The following is a 15,830-nucleotide window of genomic DNA, read 5'->3' on the forward strand; positions in this document are numbered from 1 at the left end:
TACATGTATATGTATATATATACATATGTATAATGTAACCTATATGTATACTGATTCAGTTATCTTCAAATGATAATTGCTACCTTTATTTTTTCCACTGGTGTGGAAGCTTGCACCACAAAACAATATCCGCTTTGGTTTTTTCCTTTAAGAATGGAATGTAGAATTTAGGCCAAAGGCCAAGCGCTGGGACCTAAGAGGTCATTCAGTGCTGGAACGGAAACTGACAGTAAAAAGGTTCGAAAGGATTATCAAGAGTGCCTCGCAGTTGCACTATGAACCAGTTGTTAGGAAAGGTGAACGGTGAGATGGAAGAAAGAGAATATGAACTGAGGTGCAGTAAAAAGAAATGAAAGGGGACGCAGCTAGGGGCCTAAGGCACGCTGCAAAGAATCTTAAGTAATGCCCGCAGTGCACCGCATTAGGTACACTGACGGCACTAGCCCCTACGGAAGGTTTTTCCTCGAGAAAGTGGCCTCTTCTAATAATATCTAATAAAACCAAAAAACCAACGACGAACAAGGAAAGGACTTTTCTGGCCACTTCGTGACTTTCGGGGTGTGTAAAGTCAAAAGTTCCCTTCTTCGTCATAATTTGGCACAAGGAGGTCCGGGTGCGCAGTTGCTTTGTAATGAGACGATGGAAACCTTTCTCCCGTATTACCTGTTCAATGAACTATTGATCTTCTATGTTCACCTCTGAACCTCAGAGTCAGTTCAAGATCGAATACATTTCCTGCCGCGGCTCGATTCTTGTAAGCGGCTGTCGTGATGTGTGATTGTTAAACTGTCTGATCATTTATCTCTGCTGATTTGGTACGTTTGCATTTTGATCTGAATAAGTGTACAAAATTAATTTGGCTTTCGTATTGCCTCGGCATTTTCATATAAAGTTTATAAAGCTGACTCATCGTTTTCAGTATTCTGCTATTTCGAAGCTTTTTATTAATTACGATTTAGTCTTATTCTTTGCAATAATTACGATTTAGTCTTATTATATGTAAATTTTATATATATATATATATATATATATATATATATATATATATATATATATATATATATATATATATGTGCGTGTGTTCATGTCCAGAGAGAGAGAGAGAGAGAGAGAGAGAGAGAGAGAGAGAGAGAGAGAGAGAGAGAGAGAGAGAGACTTTCAATATACTGTACAAGTTTTATGTAGGTAGTCGTCAACATATATATATATATATATATATAAATATATATATATATATATATATATATATATATAGATATATAAACATATAATATATACATATATATGTGTGTGTGTTCGAGAGAGAGAGAGAGAGAGAGAGAGAGAGAGAGAGAGAGAGAGAGAGAGAGAGAGATATTTGTAGGGGCTGGGTGGCTGTGTCATGTCTCCCCCTACTGTCACCCGGGCGAGGACAAACAAGATATCAAAGTAATTCCGTCGAAAAAAAGAATAATTCTAAACTAGATAGAGAAATCACAAGCTGAATTGTGTATTTTTACTTCCTAAACAATTGTGAAACTAACAAGAGTTCATCGACCCAAGATGTTGATTGAGTTTAACCCCAAGGATTTAATAAACCCATTTCAATCCCCGGGGAACTTATATTGACCCCTTAAATATTTCTATTTCCACTGGTCGATATCGAGAACCTTGGAGAATGTAATATTCAACCACAAGTTATTATTATAATTTTTCCTTCCCTATCGAATGATCTCTGACTTCCAAATTCCTGGATATCTGATGTAAGCCTAACAGTCCCTATTATACAACTCACCATTACAATAAAACCATTTTTAATGGCCAGCATTTGCCACCCCAGACGCAAATATCTTTACGAAATTTGGTAGGACCATCACTATTTTCAATTTATCTAATTGTCATGTTTTGGCCCACCCACCCCCTCCCCCTCCAGTATAGAAGAGAAGTCATGTAGTCACTCGTGCATATTTGTTTCACTGATTATAATTTCAAAATCTTTTTAATGGATATCAATGAAACCTGATAGGTTTTGGGAAAAAGTTGATTATTTTGAAATGGATTCAGGTATGGACGAATGGTGTGTGTGTGTGTGTGTGTGTGTGTATGTGTATGTGTATAATATATATATATATATATATATATATATATATATACATACATACATATATATATATATATATATATATATATATATGTATATATATATACTTACATATATATACATTGTGTGAATTGTGTTCTGGTGGAGGATGCACTCTCAAAGCGCTCTTCAATAAAGTTATTATCTATCAGATAAGGTAGGATTTTAACCTGGAAAAACAAATCGGATACTATGCAGATTACGGGGACAGAAATATTCAGTGTTACTTGCGCCTCCTCGCCCCCCGCCCCCCGCCACCCCTGGAGGGGGGGAAGCCTCCCCGACCAGGCCAGGGAGCGACAACCCCAAGTTAGATTATACCAAGGTAAGATCTGGTTAGGTCAGGAAACGGCATTCTAGCAAAGGTTAGGATTCCTCACGCCTACCCCCGTCTCCCTACCCCGCATCTAATCCAACAAACCCTTTGGGTTAGCGCTGCGAGAATTGAGAGTTCCATCTCAGTGGTCTGGTACAACTGTTTAATGATATTAATGACCTATGCACACAGGTTGGACGCCTCTGCATAACGCTGCCAACACCGGAAGTGCTGACGTGGCGAAGCTTCTCATCAGTCATAATGCTGACCTCAACGCCAGGGACATGGACTACGGTCAGTAGTGTTATCATCAGAGCAGTAATGATAATGATATTGGTTATAAAGACGGCGGTATAATTAATACTGCCGAGTGCTTTTTTGAACCTTGGAAATAAGATTAATTATAATGACAGTCATTTAAATCCTCAGTACTTCTATGATGATAATTATAATAATTCTCATAACTGTATCACCAATAAGTCTGAAACAGAAATTGTAATGTTGTCCCTTTCTCCTGTTGATCTCTATTTAAAATACCTAATAGATCAAAACACTGTACCTAGAGCCAAATAACGAACTATCTTCCTATTTTCTTCTTTCGCAGGAATAACGGCGTTGCACCTGGCAGCCAAAAATGGGGAGGAAGAGGTCACCGAAGTCCTCCTGGAGGCCGGGGCATCCAGCAACTTGACTGACATCAGAGGTAACAGATGATTTCATCTATTGCTCTTGAAGGATAGAATCGAATAGGATATGAAATTTAGGCCAAAAAAAGGCCAAGCGCTGGGACCTATGAGATCATTCAGCGCTGGAAAGGAAACGAAATTAAAAAGGTCTGAAAGGTGTAGCAGGAGGGAAACCTCAAAGCAGCTGCACTATGCAACGATTGTTTAGGAGAGGATGGAGGAAAGTTAAGATGGAAGAAAGAGAATATGAACGGAGGTACAGTAAAGAGAACAAAAGGGGTTGCAGCTAGGGGCCGAAGGGAACTCTTGAAGGAGACCATCCCTCTCTCCTGAATGGTGAAAGAATGACATTCAGGGAGAATGACACTCACTCTGACAGCCAACGAAGAATGAAAGAATGAATTTCATGAAATTCAGGGAGAATGCCATTTACGCTGACAGTCAATAAAGATATGCTGGGTATAGAACAATGGTTCACGATTCTCCCTTTGGAATAAAGGAAGATAAAAGATACAAGACTTCATAACAGAAATCAAATTAATTATACAAATGCAAATGACTAAAAGTAATCAGCTATTTAACCAAGAAATATATAACGGAAGAGATAAAAAAAAAAAGTCATACTTCCCACTTGGGAAAAAGGAAAGAGAATACGATGCAAGAAATCATAAAACCATAAATCAGAGATCAGTTAATGTAAACGAAACAATAAAAAAGAAAAAAAAGTCAGAAAAATCGACAAGGAAAAAAACAAAACACGTCTTCAGAGAGAGCTGGACGGGAGCACATTTCTGTAGGTGCCGTTGCAAAGGGGATACCAACGCCAAAAGAAGACGCCCGACCCAGGTGTCTCTGCCAAAAAAGAAAGACGCCGAGCCTTTCAGGGCTGGCCCAGGCTCGCTAACGTGCCAAGAGAAAGTTCACACTCTCTTCCCACGAGACCTCCGGTGCCAGGTGCCAATAGTCCAAAGGAAAAAAAAGAAGAAACTAAATTACGCTCAATTTTCTCGACGCTGTGTTGGATGGTAAAGAACCGCTTTCACACTTCAAGATTCACACGCAAAGAGAATATCGGAAATCGTTTCTTTCTCACGCGCATTCTAGAGTTTAATAGAATTGAATATGGAATTTAGGCTCATGGCCAAGCGCTGGGACCTATGAGGTCATTCAGCGCTGAAACGGAAATTGACAGTAAAAGGTTTGAACGGTGTGACGGGAGGAAAACCTCAAAGCAGTTGCGCTGTGAGTCATTATTGTTAGGAGAGGGTGGAAAGTAAGATGGAAGAAAGAGAATATGAAAGGAGGTACAATAAAAACAACGAAAGGTGTTGCAGCTAGGGGCCGAAGGCACGCTGCCAAGAACCTCAAGCAACGCATACAGTGCACCGCATGAGGTGCACTGACGGCACTAACCCCCCTACGGGATCTAGAGAAGGAATCGCTTTCTCACTTAACGATTCATACAAGCACACACAAGCACGCTTTACAGCAGGCGAACAGGCATACAGGTACTGCATGTGCTTTTGATTACAATGACACAAACGTAAAAAAGGAAAGCCCTTAAGTACTTTGCATACTTATGGACAAATACAAGACCACGCAAATGCACAGTTAATTTTGAAATATAAATGTGTTTCATGTTGACACATCAACGCTGACACGTATACGTCATATTAATTAAATCATTTGGTCTTCTAATTCCTCCAGCTCACTCAAACAGCACTGCTATAAATCTATCTGCGACAACCACTGACCTAATGAATCTATAAACACGTGAAAGATCTAATAATAATAATAATAATAATAATAATAATAATAATATCCTTTATTTCATCTCAGGGCAATATACATGGAATATACAAATAAAATACACACAGAGATATAACATGATGAAAATGATAATCGGTAGAATTCATAATAATGGCAATGACAGTAATTATATATGGAGAATAATAGTCATTAAGTCCTATTATTAGATCAAGTTATGCAAGCGCCAAGTTTCAACGGCAATTTTAAAAAGACTGTTGGGTAAAATACTCTTCACAGTGGCTTATTTTATTTATTTTATTGACATTTCATATGTCTCAATTGTGTTTTCGTTATTGTTTCTGCATTCTCCGTCTCTCCGTCAGTAAGATTTAAGACCACTATACTCTCATTAAGAATGAAAGGGCTGATCGAACGTCTCTATTCTAACCGCTCTCCGTAGTAAGTGTCATACGATCTTCAAGGCCATGGTGAGGTTTGCGGAGCCATGTCCTTTCCCACTATTGTCACTAAACGAAGAAGAAGAAGAAGAAGAAGAAGAAGAAGAAGAAGAAGAAGAAGAAGAAGAAGAAGAAGAAGAAGAAGAAGAAGAAGAAGCAGGCATGACTGCTTGTATTGTGTCTGCGAAAACAATAACAAAGTTTTATGCAATGTAGTGGGTTCGTTCAGAGAAATAAAACTGAATGTTTCAGCCCACAAAATGAAAGTAGAATTGCATGAGTGACAAACGAAGAGAAGTTATCCATAATATACGTATACATATGTGTTATATACGTATATGGGCGTACAAGCACGCAAGTGCACACACACACACAAACATATACACAAACATATACATATATATACATATATATATATATATATATATATATATATATATATATATATATATATATATATATATATATATATATAAGGTGTGCGTGTATGTATGTATGTGTGTTCATTTATTTAAACAGGAATATACTGATAAAAATACAGTATCAAAATTGGGAGATCCATATGCCCAATATTTTCATACATCATGTAAATCAGACTGATGTATTGAATACTGACGATAAAAACATTAGAGCTCAAGATGAACGACAATAATAATATATGAAACTGTTTCCAGAAGCGGGTTATAGCATCTACGGTATGAAAAAGTGGAAAACGTATTATTATTATTATTATTATTATTATTATTATTATTATTATTATTAATATTATTATTATTATTATTATTATTATTATTATTATTATTATTATACAGAAGACGAACTCTATTCATATGGAACAAGCCCACCACAGGGGCCACTGACTTGAAATTCAACCTTCTAAAGAATGTGGTGTTTATTCGAAAGAAGTAACAGAAGGTAATGGGAAATGCAGAAAGAGATCAGTTATCAGAAAAATAGATAAATCAACAAATTAATAAATTGATAAAAATGTAAAATATTAAAATACCAGTTGAACTGTATTAGGGTAGTAATGTAATCTCCACCGAAACAGTATTGAATAACTGCCACAGATTCTCATGTTTCACTTACATTCGTGGTCTTGATTATAACAAGGGAAATACTGGTATAAAGTCAGTTTGGCCAAACAACAACAACAACAACACTAGCGCAGGTGTTGTTCCAACAACTGACGTCCGGAGATGTGGTAGCGAAGCGTAACTGAACGGCCATAAAGATTAGAAGGTTGTGTCTAGGTTTTTCATGCGATCATGGCAAGACTGCTTTTCCAATTTGATACACGAAAAAAATCTCTTAATAGTTAGTGCATTTTGACAGGTGGTCTTAAAATCCAACTCAGGGAGAACGTTCCTCCGGGAAATGTCTCGTACTTTTGCATTCAAGTCACCTAGCACAACCACCTTTCATCTTCTTTAAACTCAGCTTCAATTTACTGCACCCGAAATCTACTACAAATTGTTCAAATCATTCAACAGAACAGATCTTTGCCAGGAGAGAAAATATGGCATGTGTTACAAATTCTGTAAGATAATAATAATTCAATGGCACGCCATCAAAGTTTTATGTACTGTGAAGGAATGTGTGTAAAATATAAGGGAAAGGGCGGATGTGATATGGGGAAATGATAGCAGAATATGGTTTACCATACAAGAGTTAAGACTCATTCTCTCTCTCTCTCTCTCTCTCTCTCTCTCTCTCTCTCTCTCTCTCTCTCTCTCTCTCCGCCATCTTTGTTTACTTCAATAGGTCCTCATTTCCCCCCATCAACTGATCATCCAAGCAATACCATAATATAATAATTTGGTGCAATCTCCACTGCAGGCCAGACACCCCTTCACTTGGCAGCTTGGAAGGGCCATCTGAACACTACCCTCCTGTTACTTGAGCACGGGGCGGACATCAACGCTAGGGATGATTTCGGTAAGATAATGATGTCATTCGATAAATCAACTGTTCAAAAAAATCAGCACAACTAACCGGGATTTTTGAAATGGAGTATGAACTATACTTGCGTAATTATATACCTCCTTATTTGTGGATACTTATATATACGTACGTGATGCATTCAAATCTCTTCCCCAGTAATATTCTTACATACATTTTATATATATATATATATATATATATATATATATATATATATATATTTATACATATATAAATATACTATGTATATATATATATATATATATATATATATATATATATATATATATATCTACTTTATAATACAGTATGTATATATATATATATATATATACACACACAAGAGGAATATAAAGTATTCAGTTTATAAATATGACTGGTTAAAGTATTTATTTTAATCCAAAGCCCACATATTCACTATCTAATTAAGTCTCTGTTGACTTGACATAATATTATTATTATTATTATTATTATTATTATTATTATTATAAAAAATACTCACAGTAGCATGAGTCTTGATATGGAGAAACAAATCCACAGTTACGTATGGGTACACATATTGATGTGGATTTGTTTCTCCACTATTATTATTATTATTATTATTATTATTATTATTATTATTATTATTATTATTATTATTATTATTACTTCAGGCAGCACACCTCTCCGCCTGGCTGCCATTCAGAATTCAGAAACCATCGTGAAGGCTCTGTTGACCCTGTGCCCAGACCTCAGGCTCCCTGATAACAAAGGTACGTGAATGAATCTGTGAACTCCCCAAATGACTGTTGCACAACCTACGTTTATCAAAAGTGGAAATTTATATAAGGAATATATATAAATATATATAAATATATATTATGTATACATATTCTTCTTCTTTTAACGTGTTTTTTCCTCATTTGTATGGGGTAAGCACGATGCCTTCTTTTGAAGGACTTTTGATTTGGCTTTGGGGTAGACCGTAGGCTCGATCGGCTGATATATAAATATAAATATATTTATAAAAATATAATAAAATAAATATATATATATATAAATATAATATATATTTATAAAAATATAATATATATATATATATATATATATATATATATTTTATATATATAAATTTTATTTAAAAAATATTTTTGTTTAGTGATGTTTGTTAAATAACTAGCGTTTTATGTACGACAACTTATATTCATTCCAAGTCTGAGAAATATATAAATATATATATATATATATATATAAATATATATATATATATATATATATATATATATATATATATATATATATATATATATATATATATATATATTTTTTTTTTTTTTTTTTTTTCTAAGTCATTGTGGGGTATCAGATGTTATTTATTAAAAAAATTTAAAACACCGACGTGTTCCGGAAGTAATCCCATCCTTCATCGCACTGAGAGTATTTATTTTCTTGACGTACATTCGAAAAAGTGGGAGATTAAGCACCAGATCAGGAAGAGTACGAAATAAAAACACCTTTGCCCGAAAATTTTTTTTTAGAATTTTATGAAAAAATTTTACGTAAAAACAGACCATTTATCTCTTGCTAACTTCGTCAAATTTAAATGGTTACACAAGTTCGAGCACCTTTGTAAAGATGGATGGTGTTGAAAATGTTCCAGCAAGGGATTCCAGAAAGTTCACTTTTTTCTGGAATCAATTTCTTCTAGAGTCTTCTTCTAGCGGCTGGGAAGGGAGGGCCTGTCATCCAAAGGATGAGGAAGAAAGGTTATAAAAAGTCAGGTAAAATGGAATCGGGGAAAAATTGCCACTGCTGAAACCATCTGATTCTGAGAGCCCAACCTCTTCGAGGAAGAAAGGTTCTAAAAGTCAGGGAAAATAGAACCAGGGAAAAAAATTCCAAAGCTGAAACCATCTGAAACCATCTGAAGAAAGGTTCTATGAAGTCAGGAAAAATAGAACCAGGGAAAAATTCCAAGCTGAAACCATCCAATTCTGAGAGCCCCACCTTTCGGGGAAGAAAGGTTCTAAGAAGTCAGGAAAATAGAACCAGGGAAAAATTCCAAAGCTGAAACCATCTGATTCTGAGAGCCCCCCTCTTCGAAGAAGAAAGGTTCTATGAAGTCAGGAAAAATAGAACTAGGAAAAATTCCAAAGCTGAAACCATCCAATTCAGGCCCCACCTTTTCGGGGAAGAAAGGTTAAGAAGTCAGGGAAAATAGAACCAGGGAAAAAATTCCAAAGCTGAAACCATCTGATTCTGAGAGCCCCACCTCTTCGAAGAAGAAAGGTTCTATGAAGTCAGGAAAAATAGAACCAGGGAAAAATTCCAAAGCTGAAACCATCCAATTCTGAGAGCCCCACCTTTTCGGGGAAGAAAGGTTCTAAGAAGTCAGGGAAAATAGAACCCGTGAAAAAATTCCAAAGCTGAAACCATCTGATTCTGAGAGCCCCACCTCTTCGAAGAAGAAAGGTTCTATGAAGTCAGGAAAAATAGAACCAGGGAAAAATTCCAAAGCTGAAACCATCCAATTCTGAGAGCCCCACCTTTTGAAGTCAGGAAAATAGAACCAGGAAAAAAATTCCAAAGCTGAAACCATCTGATTCTGAGAGGAAGGAAAGGTTCTATGAAGTCAGGAAAAATAGAACCAGGAAAAATTCCAAAGCTGAAAAATGAGAACCTTTTCGGGAAGAAAGGGAAAATAGAACCCGTGAAAAAAAAAGCTGAAACCATCTGATTCTGAGAGCCCCACCTCTTCGAAGAAGAAAGGTTCTATGAAGTCAGGAAAAATAGAACCAGGGAAAAATTCCAAAGCTGAAACCATCCAATTCTGAGAGCCCCACCTTTTCGGGGAAGAAAGGTTCTAAGAAGTCAGGGAAAATAGAACCAGGGAAAAAATTCCAAAGCTGAAACCATCTGATTCTGAGAGCCCAATGTCTTCGAGGAAGAAAGGTTCTAAGAAGTCAGGGAAAATAGAACCAAGGAAAAAAATTCCACAGCTGAAACCATCTGATTCTGAGAGCCCAACCTCTTCGAGGAAGAAAGGTTCTAAGAAGTCATGAAAAACAGAACCCGTGAAAAAATCCCAAAGCTGAAACCATCTAATTCTGAGAGCCCACCTCTTCGAGGAAGAAAGGTTCTAAGAAGCCAGGAAAAACAAAATCGGGGAAAAAATTCCAAAGCTGAAACCGTGTGATCAGGAAAGGAATGCAAGAAGCTTCCACGGCAAGCAATCAAATATTTATAATTCGAGTGCCCCATCCTTCTCTGTCTAAAAGCTCACAGGAGATCAAGGTCTACAGACCTTGCAGGCGAGGACTAAGTTTAACGATTCCTTATTACTCCCGACTTTAACCTATAAACCTTTTATTCTCATACGGAAATATAATTTAGGCCAAAGGCCAAGCGGTGGGACCCATGAGCTCATTCAGCGCTGAAGGGGAAATTGACAGTAAGGAAGTTTGAAAGGTGTAACAGGAGGAAAACCTCGAAGTTGCATTGTGAATTGTTAGAAAGGGTGGAAAGTCAGAAAAGGAATGAATGAGGTTGCAGCTGGGGGCCGAAGGAACGCTGCAAAGAACCTTAAGTAATGCCTACGGTGCACTGCCTGAGGCGCATTGAGGACACTAGCCCCCTACCGGGTATTCTTCATGAGGGTTTCTAGTTTTTGCGAAGAGCTTTTCACGACCAACAGGAACATTTGGTAAGAAAACTGGACGATATTTATTCGAACAAATTTACGCAGAATCTCACCTGACATTCGCAATGATTATGGAGGTAACCTGGAGTACAGCTGAATTCATTTTAAAAATTCTTACAAACTGAATAAATAACTGTTTTCCCCCCACCTCTACCAAACTCTGGAAATAGCCATCTTCCCTTTTTTATTTATCTATTTATTTATTGTTTCCTATAAAATCTTGTTTTAAAAGCAAGGCTATTTGCTTCGCCATGGCTTCAGACATTATTTTTTTATCATTTCTTGATTTCCACTGGTTTGGGCAACAATACACCTTTGAGCTACATCCCAACGGCCGACCAGGTAAAAAAAAATAGCCATTTTCATCTGCCACTGCATTGCATACCAACGATCCATGCACTGAAGAAGAAGAAAAAATACATTACAATTTCAAAATTCCCAATTTCACCTACGCATATCGTCCCCAAACAGGACTAGTGTACATTGGAGAAATGTCATGCATGAAGATCCTGTTTCAATCTTCCACAGATTATAATATAACCCTCTGCCCCCTTCCTGGACGACTGTGATTATCGTGACCAATCTCCTCCTCTTCCTCCTCCTCCTCCTCCTCCTCCTCCTCCTCCTCCCCTCCTGTCAGGGTCAACTGGTCTCTGGGCAAGGAGTGTCAGCCAGTTTGGCGATCACAAGCGTGTCAAGACTTTCGGGGATTTTGCGGTGAAGTCACCCTTTTCGCAGGAAGAGGGGCGTTGGGTATCCCGAGGGTATCCCAAGGGCAAAGGTTATGAATGACCCGATCGCGCATTCGCGAGAATACAAGGCGCGCGTGAACGAAAATACGTCAGGAGAGCGAGAATCGTGTTTCTGCTCTGAAACGGACTTAGATAGGGAGAGTGGGAGTGTTAAACGATAATATATATATATATATATATATATATATATATATATATATATATATATATATATATATATATATATATATATATATATATATATATATATTATACGTCAGGAGAGCGAGAATCGTGTTTCTGCTCTGAAACGGACTTAGAGGGAGAGTGGGAGTGTGAGTTAAAGCATATATATATATATATATATATATATATATATATATATATATATATATATATATATATATATATATATATATATATATATATATATATATATATATATACATATATATATATATATATATATATATATATATATATATATATATATATATATATCTTTATGCATACGTCTGTGTGTGTGTGTGGGTGGGTGGGTTGGTTGCAAGCGTCCTGATCTGATCTGGAATCCACTTATAGCCAATAATCAAATTATTAGAGCAAAGAGAATAGTTGTTGCTTTACCTTATTGCCAGCGAAGAGCTTCGTCCATGAGTGGGCCCATCATTTTGAAATCTCTGAGTCGGGGAAACTTTCTACGAACTCTTTAGGACAAGTTTTGAATCTGGAATTTCAAGGAAAAAAATAATGAAGTGAAAGTGACCTTAAATATCAAACAGTATTTTGTCAATTTTTTTATGCACTTGCAAAATTCTCAACATTTAAAAAGAAATTAAAACAAGAGTAAGATTCACGTTCTATCATGTTTTAATTTTTTTTTATTATTTACGTGTTTGTTATGATTATTATTACGAGTAAGATTAATTTTTTATCAAGCTTTTTTCTGTGTCTATTTATTATCATCATCATTATTACGAGTAAGATTATTATTACGAGTAAGATTAATTTTTTACCATGTTTTTCATTCATACATCTATTTCTTATAATTATTATTACGAGAGTAAGATTAATTTCCTATCATGTTTTTTTTTATTTATGCATCTATTTGTTAGGATTATTACGAGAGTAAGATTAATTTTCTATCATTTTTTTTATTTATACATCTAATTGTTATGATTATTACGAGAGTAAGATTAATTTTTTTATCATGTTTTTTTATCTACCTAATTATTATCATTATTTACATTATTATTATTTTTATTATAATCATTATTATTAATTATTATTATCATTATTATTATTATCATTATTATTATTATTATTATTATTATTATTATTATTATTATTATTATTATTATCATTATTATTATTATTATTATTGAAAAACTTGCAGGTGGTTTCAAGGACTCTCCCCTAATTAGACTCTTCCTTTACAGAAGAAAAAACAGGAATGAAGACACCAGATTTCATGTTGCTGTGAGACTCTTCCTTTGGGCAACTTAATGTGTTTCGTAAAGAGGGGAGGAGGAGGAGGAGGAGGAGGAGGAGGAGGAGGAGGAGGAGGAGGAGGAGGAGGAGGAGGAGGAGGAGGAGGAGGAGGAGGAGGAGGAGGAGGGGAAGAGAGAAATATGAGAGGAAGAATGAAGACACGGAGAATTTAAGAGAATAATTCTACGAAGATAACCAATAATAATAATAATATACGAAGATAGCCAATAATAATAATAATAATAATAATAATAATAATAATAATAAGTAATAATAATAATAATAACGCATTCAGAATTGAATAAATAAACAAAAAAAAAAAAAAAAGCAAAACGGGAAAAAATAATAATCTTCTTGCAAAAAGTGAAACGAAATCCAGTCGGCACTAAATAGATAGAACACATCCGATTTAAAGTCGAATAAATGCACAGAAACGAAAAAAATGGCAAAAAATAAACGAATGAATAAATAAAACAAGGGAAATTAAAAATGATATTAAGTCGTCACTGAGAGTATAAAAAAACAAGAGAAATTTTAAAAATAATATTTAGTCGTCACTAAGAGTGAAAAAAAACGAGAAATTAAAAATAAGTATTAAGTCGTCACTGAGAACTGTTACCGTTGAGCCATGCTTGCCAATTCAGACGGGTACCGTTTAGCGCTTGCAGCTACGTTTTAATAATATCTACTGCTGATGAGAGAGAGAGAGAGAGAGAGAGAGAGAGAGAGAGAGAGAGAGAGAGAGAGAGAGGTCGAGGATAACGAGCGTCAGGTAACGGGTTTTTTTTCTTTTTTACCTGCCCGCGGTCAATCGGGACTCTAGACGGAAATCACGATTTCTTCGTTTCTCATTGGAGTGTTCGTTTCATTATAATAATAATGATAATAATAATTATAAAAGTAATATTATTATTAATTATCATATTATAATTAACAATAATAATAATAAACAATATTATTATCATTATTATTATGATTATTATCATTAACAATAATAATAATTAAAATAATAATAATAATAATAATAATAATAATAATAATAATAGTTATTACTATTATTATTATTATTATTATTATTATTATTATTATTATTATTGGCGGCTGGTCTGGAGCACGTTTTATGCTATGTGAACAGACATAAATAAGTGACATAATGCTGTCATCACTTTCAGAAGCTAGAACTTCGAAATTCAAAACACGATAAGACAATGATACGGGAATGAAAGTTCCAATGCACCATCTGTGTCACTGCACAGTTTCTCCATAAAAAAAAAAAAGAAAATGCAAGAAATGATTTGTTTCTCGAATTTACTTGTATACTCTGACATTAGTCACAATGTTTCCATGCGTCTAATAATTCCACAGAATCGAATATAGAATTTAGGCCAAAGACCAAGCGCTGGGACCTCTGAGGTCATTCAGCGCTGAAAGGGACATTGAGAGTGGAAACGTCTGAAAGGTGTAACAGGAGGGGAATATTCTAATGATAAGAAAGTCATCAGGGATGTTTCCATTATTCTAAAATGCTTCCGATTGCCATTATTATTATCATCATTAACTACTTTCTGATTATCATAATACAATTATTCTAAAATGCCTCAGATTATCATTACTATATCATCAACTACTTTCTGATTATCAAATTATCACTATTATCCGTAATTTCTTTCCCTAACCTTCCTACTCAGAAATCCCCGTAAACAAAAATTATATGATTTTTCTTTCCAATAAACAATCTTTCCCTTATTAACATTCTTCCTTTCGCAGGAGTAACGGTGGAAGAATTCGCGAAGAAAAAACGCCTCAAGAATATAATGTCCATTCTTGAAGGTAAGATTATTTTTCCTCTTCGTTCTTTTTGTATATTTGTTGCATACTGAATGCATATTTGAACTATATTCTTCTTGCTATGTTAACAATTTTATTTTATTTTAATGTGTAAATGAATAAATGGTGTTGCGACAAAAATTAAATCTTTGTTCTTGGTTGGTTTTAAGTGAAAAAATGTATAAATAAAAAATAAGCTATAAATAAGGTTTCATAATAGGTCAAATAATTTTTTAAATTATACTGAGATAAGAGAAAAATCTACTCTGAAACAAAAAAACATTTGATTCGAAACGGAAATTAAAGAAATAAACTTATTCCGCAACAAATGAAAATCCTTTTCATCGATTTTAAAACTGAAATTCGTGATGCACGCACTTTTTTTTTTTTAATTCTGAAAGTGGAACGATCAAATTTCAACGCATTTTTGCGATGCAAATAAAATCTTTCGCGGATAAAATTCCTGTTTTCCGGGGAACTTAAAATCCACAGATCGTGGAGGACAAATTTCCAGGTAGATACCGATTCACTTTCACGATCATAGACAGGTGATATTTTCTCAGGCGTCGATTGCAAAATCGAATGGAATATGGATTTTAGGCCAAAGGCCAAGCACTGGGACCCATGAGGTCATTCAGCGCTGAAAGGGAAACTGACAGTAAGAAGGTTTGAAAGGTGTAACAGGAGGAAAACCTCACAGGTGCACTATGAAACAATTGTTAGGAGAGGGTGGACAGCAAGACGGAAGCGAGAGAATATGAATGGAGGTACAGTAAAAGGAATGAAAGGGGTTGCAGCAGCTACGGGCAGAAGGAAGGGACGCTGTAAAG

General features: G+C 35.1%; 2 protein-coding genes across 2 annotated transcripts in view; one reads left to right on the plus strand and one right to left on the minus strand.

The window, feature by feature from the left end:
- The window catches only part of LOC136825298 (glutamate receptor ionotropic, kainate glr-3-like), a 105,508-nt gene that overhangs the window by 82,235 nt on the left and 7,443 nt on the right, over positions 1 to 15,830 (minus strand). Inside the window, exon 2 of the mRNA XM_067081406.1 lies at positions 12,310 to 12,409. The gene's annotated coding sequence lies outside the window, so the exon portion shown is untranslated. The remainder of the gene's footprint in view (positions 1 to 12,309; positions 12,410 to 15,830) is intronic.
- Positions 1 to 15,830, plus strand: part of LOC136825113 (adhesion G protein-coupled receptor L2-like) — a 57,210-nt gene that overhangs the window by 15,819 nt on the left and 25,561 nt on the right. Inside the window, exons 4-8 of the mRNA XM_067081156.1 lie at positions 2,628 to 2,729; positions 3,040 to 3,138; positions 7,168 to 7,266; positions 7,926 to 8,024; positions 14,941 to 15,003. Of these exons, the coding sequence (XP_066937257.1) occupies positions 2,628 to 2,729; positions 3,040 to 3,138; positions 7,168 to 7,266; positions 7,926 to 8,024; positions 14,941 to 15,003 (462 nt within the window). The remainder of the gene's footprint in view (positions 1 to 2,627; positions 2,730 to 3,039; positions 3,139 to 7,167; positions 7,267 to 7,925; positions 8,025 to 14,940; positions 15,004 to 15,830) is intronic.

This window comes from Macrobrachium rosenbergii, chromosome 37 (assembly GCF_040412425.1).
Source record: "Macrobrachium rosenbergii isolate ZJJX-2024 chromosome 37, ASM4041242v1, whole genome shotgun sequence".
NCBI lineage: Eukaryota > Metazoa > Arthropoda > Malacostraca > Decapoda > Palaemonidae > Macrobrachium > Macrobrachium rosenbergii.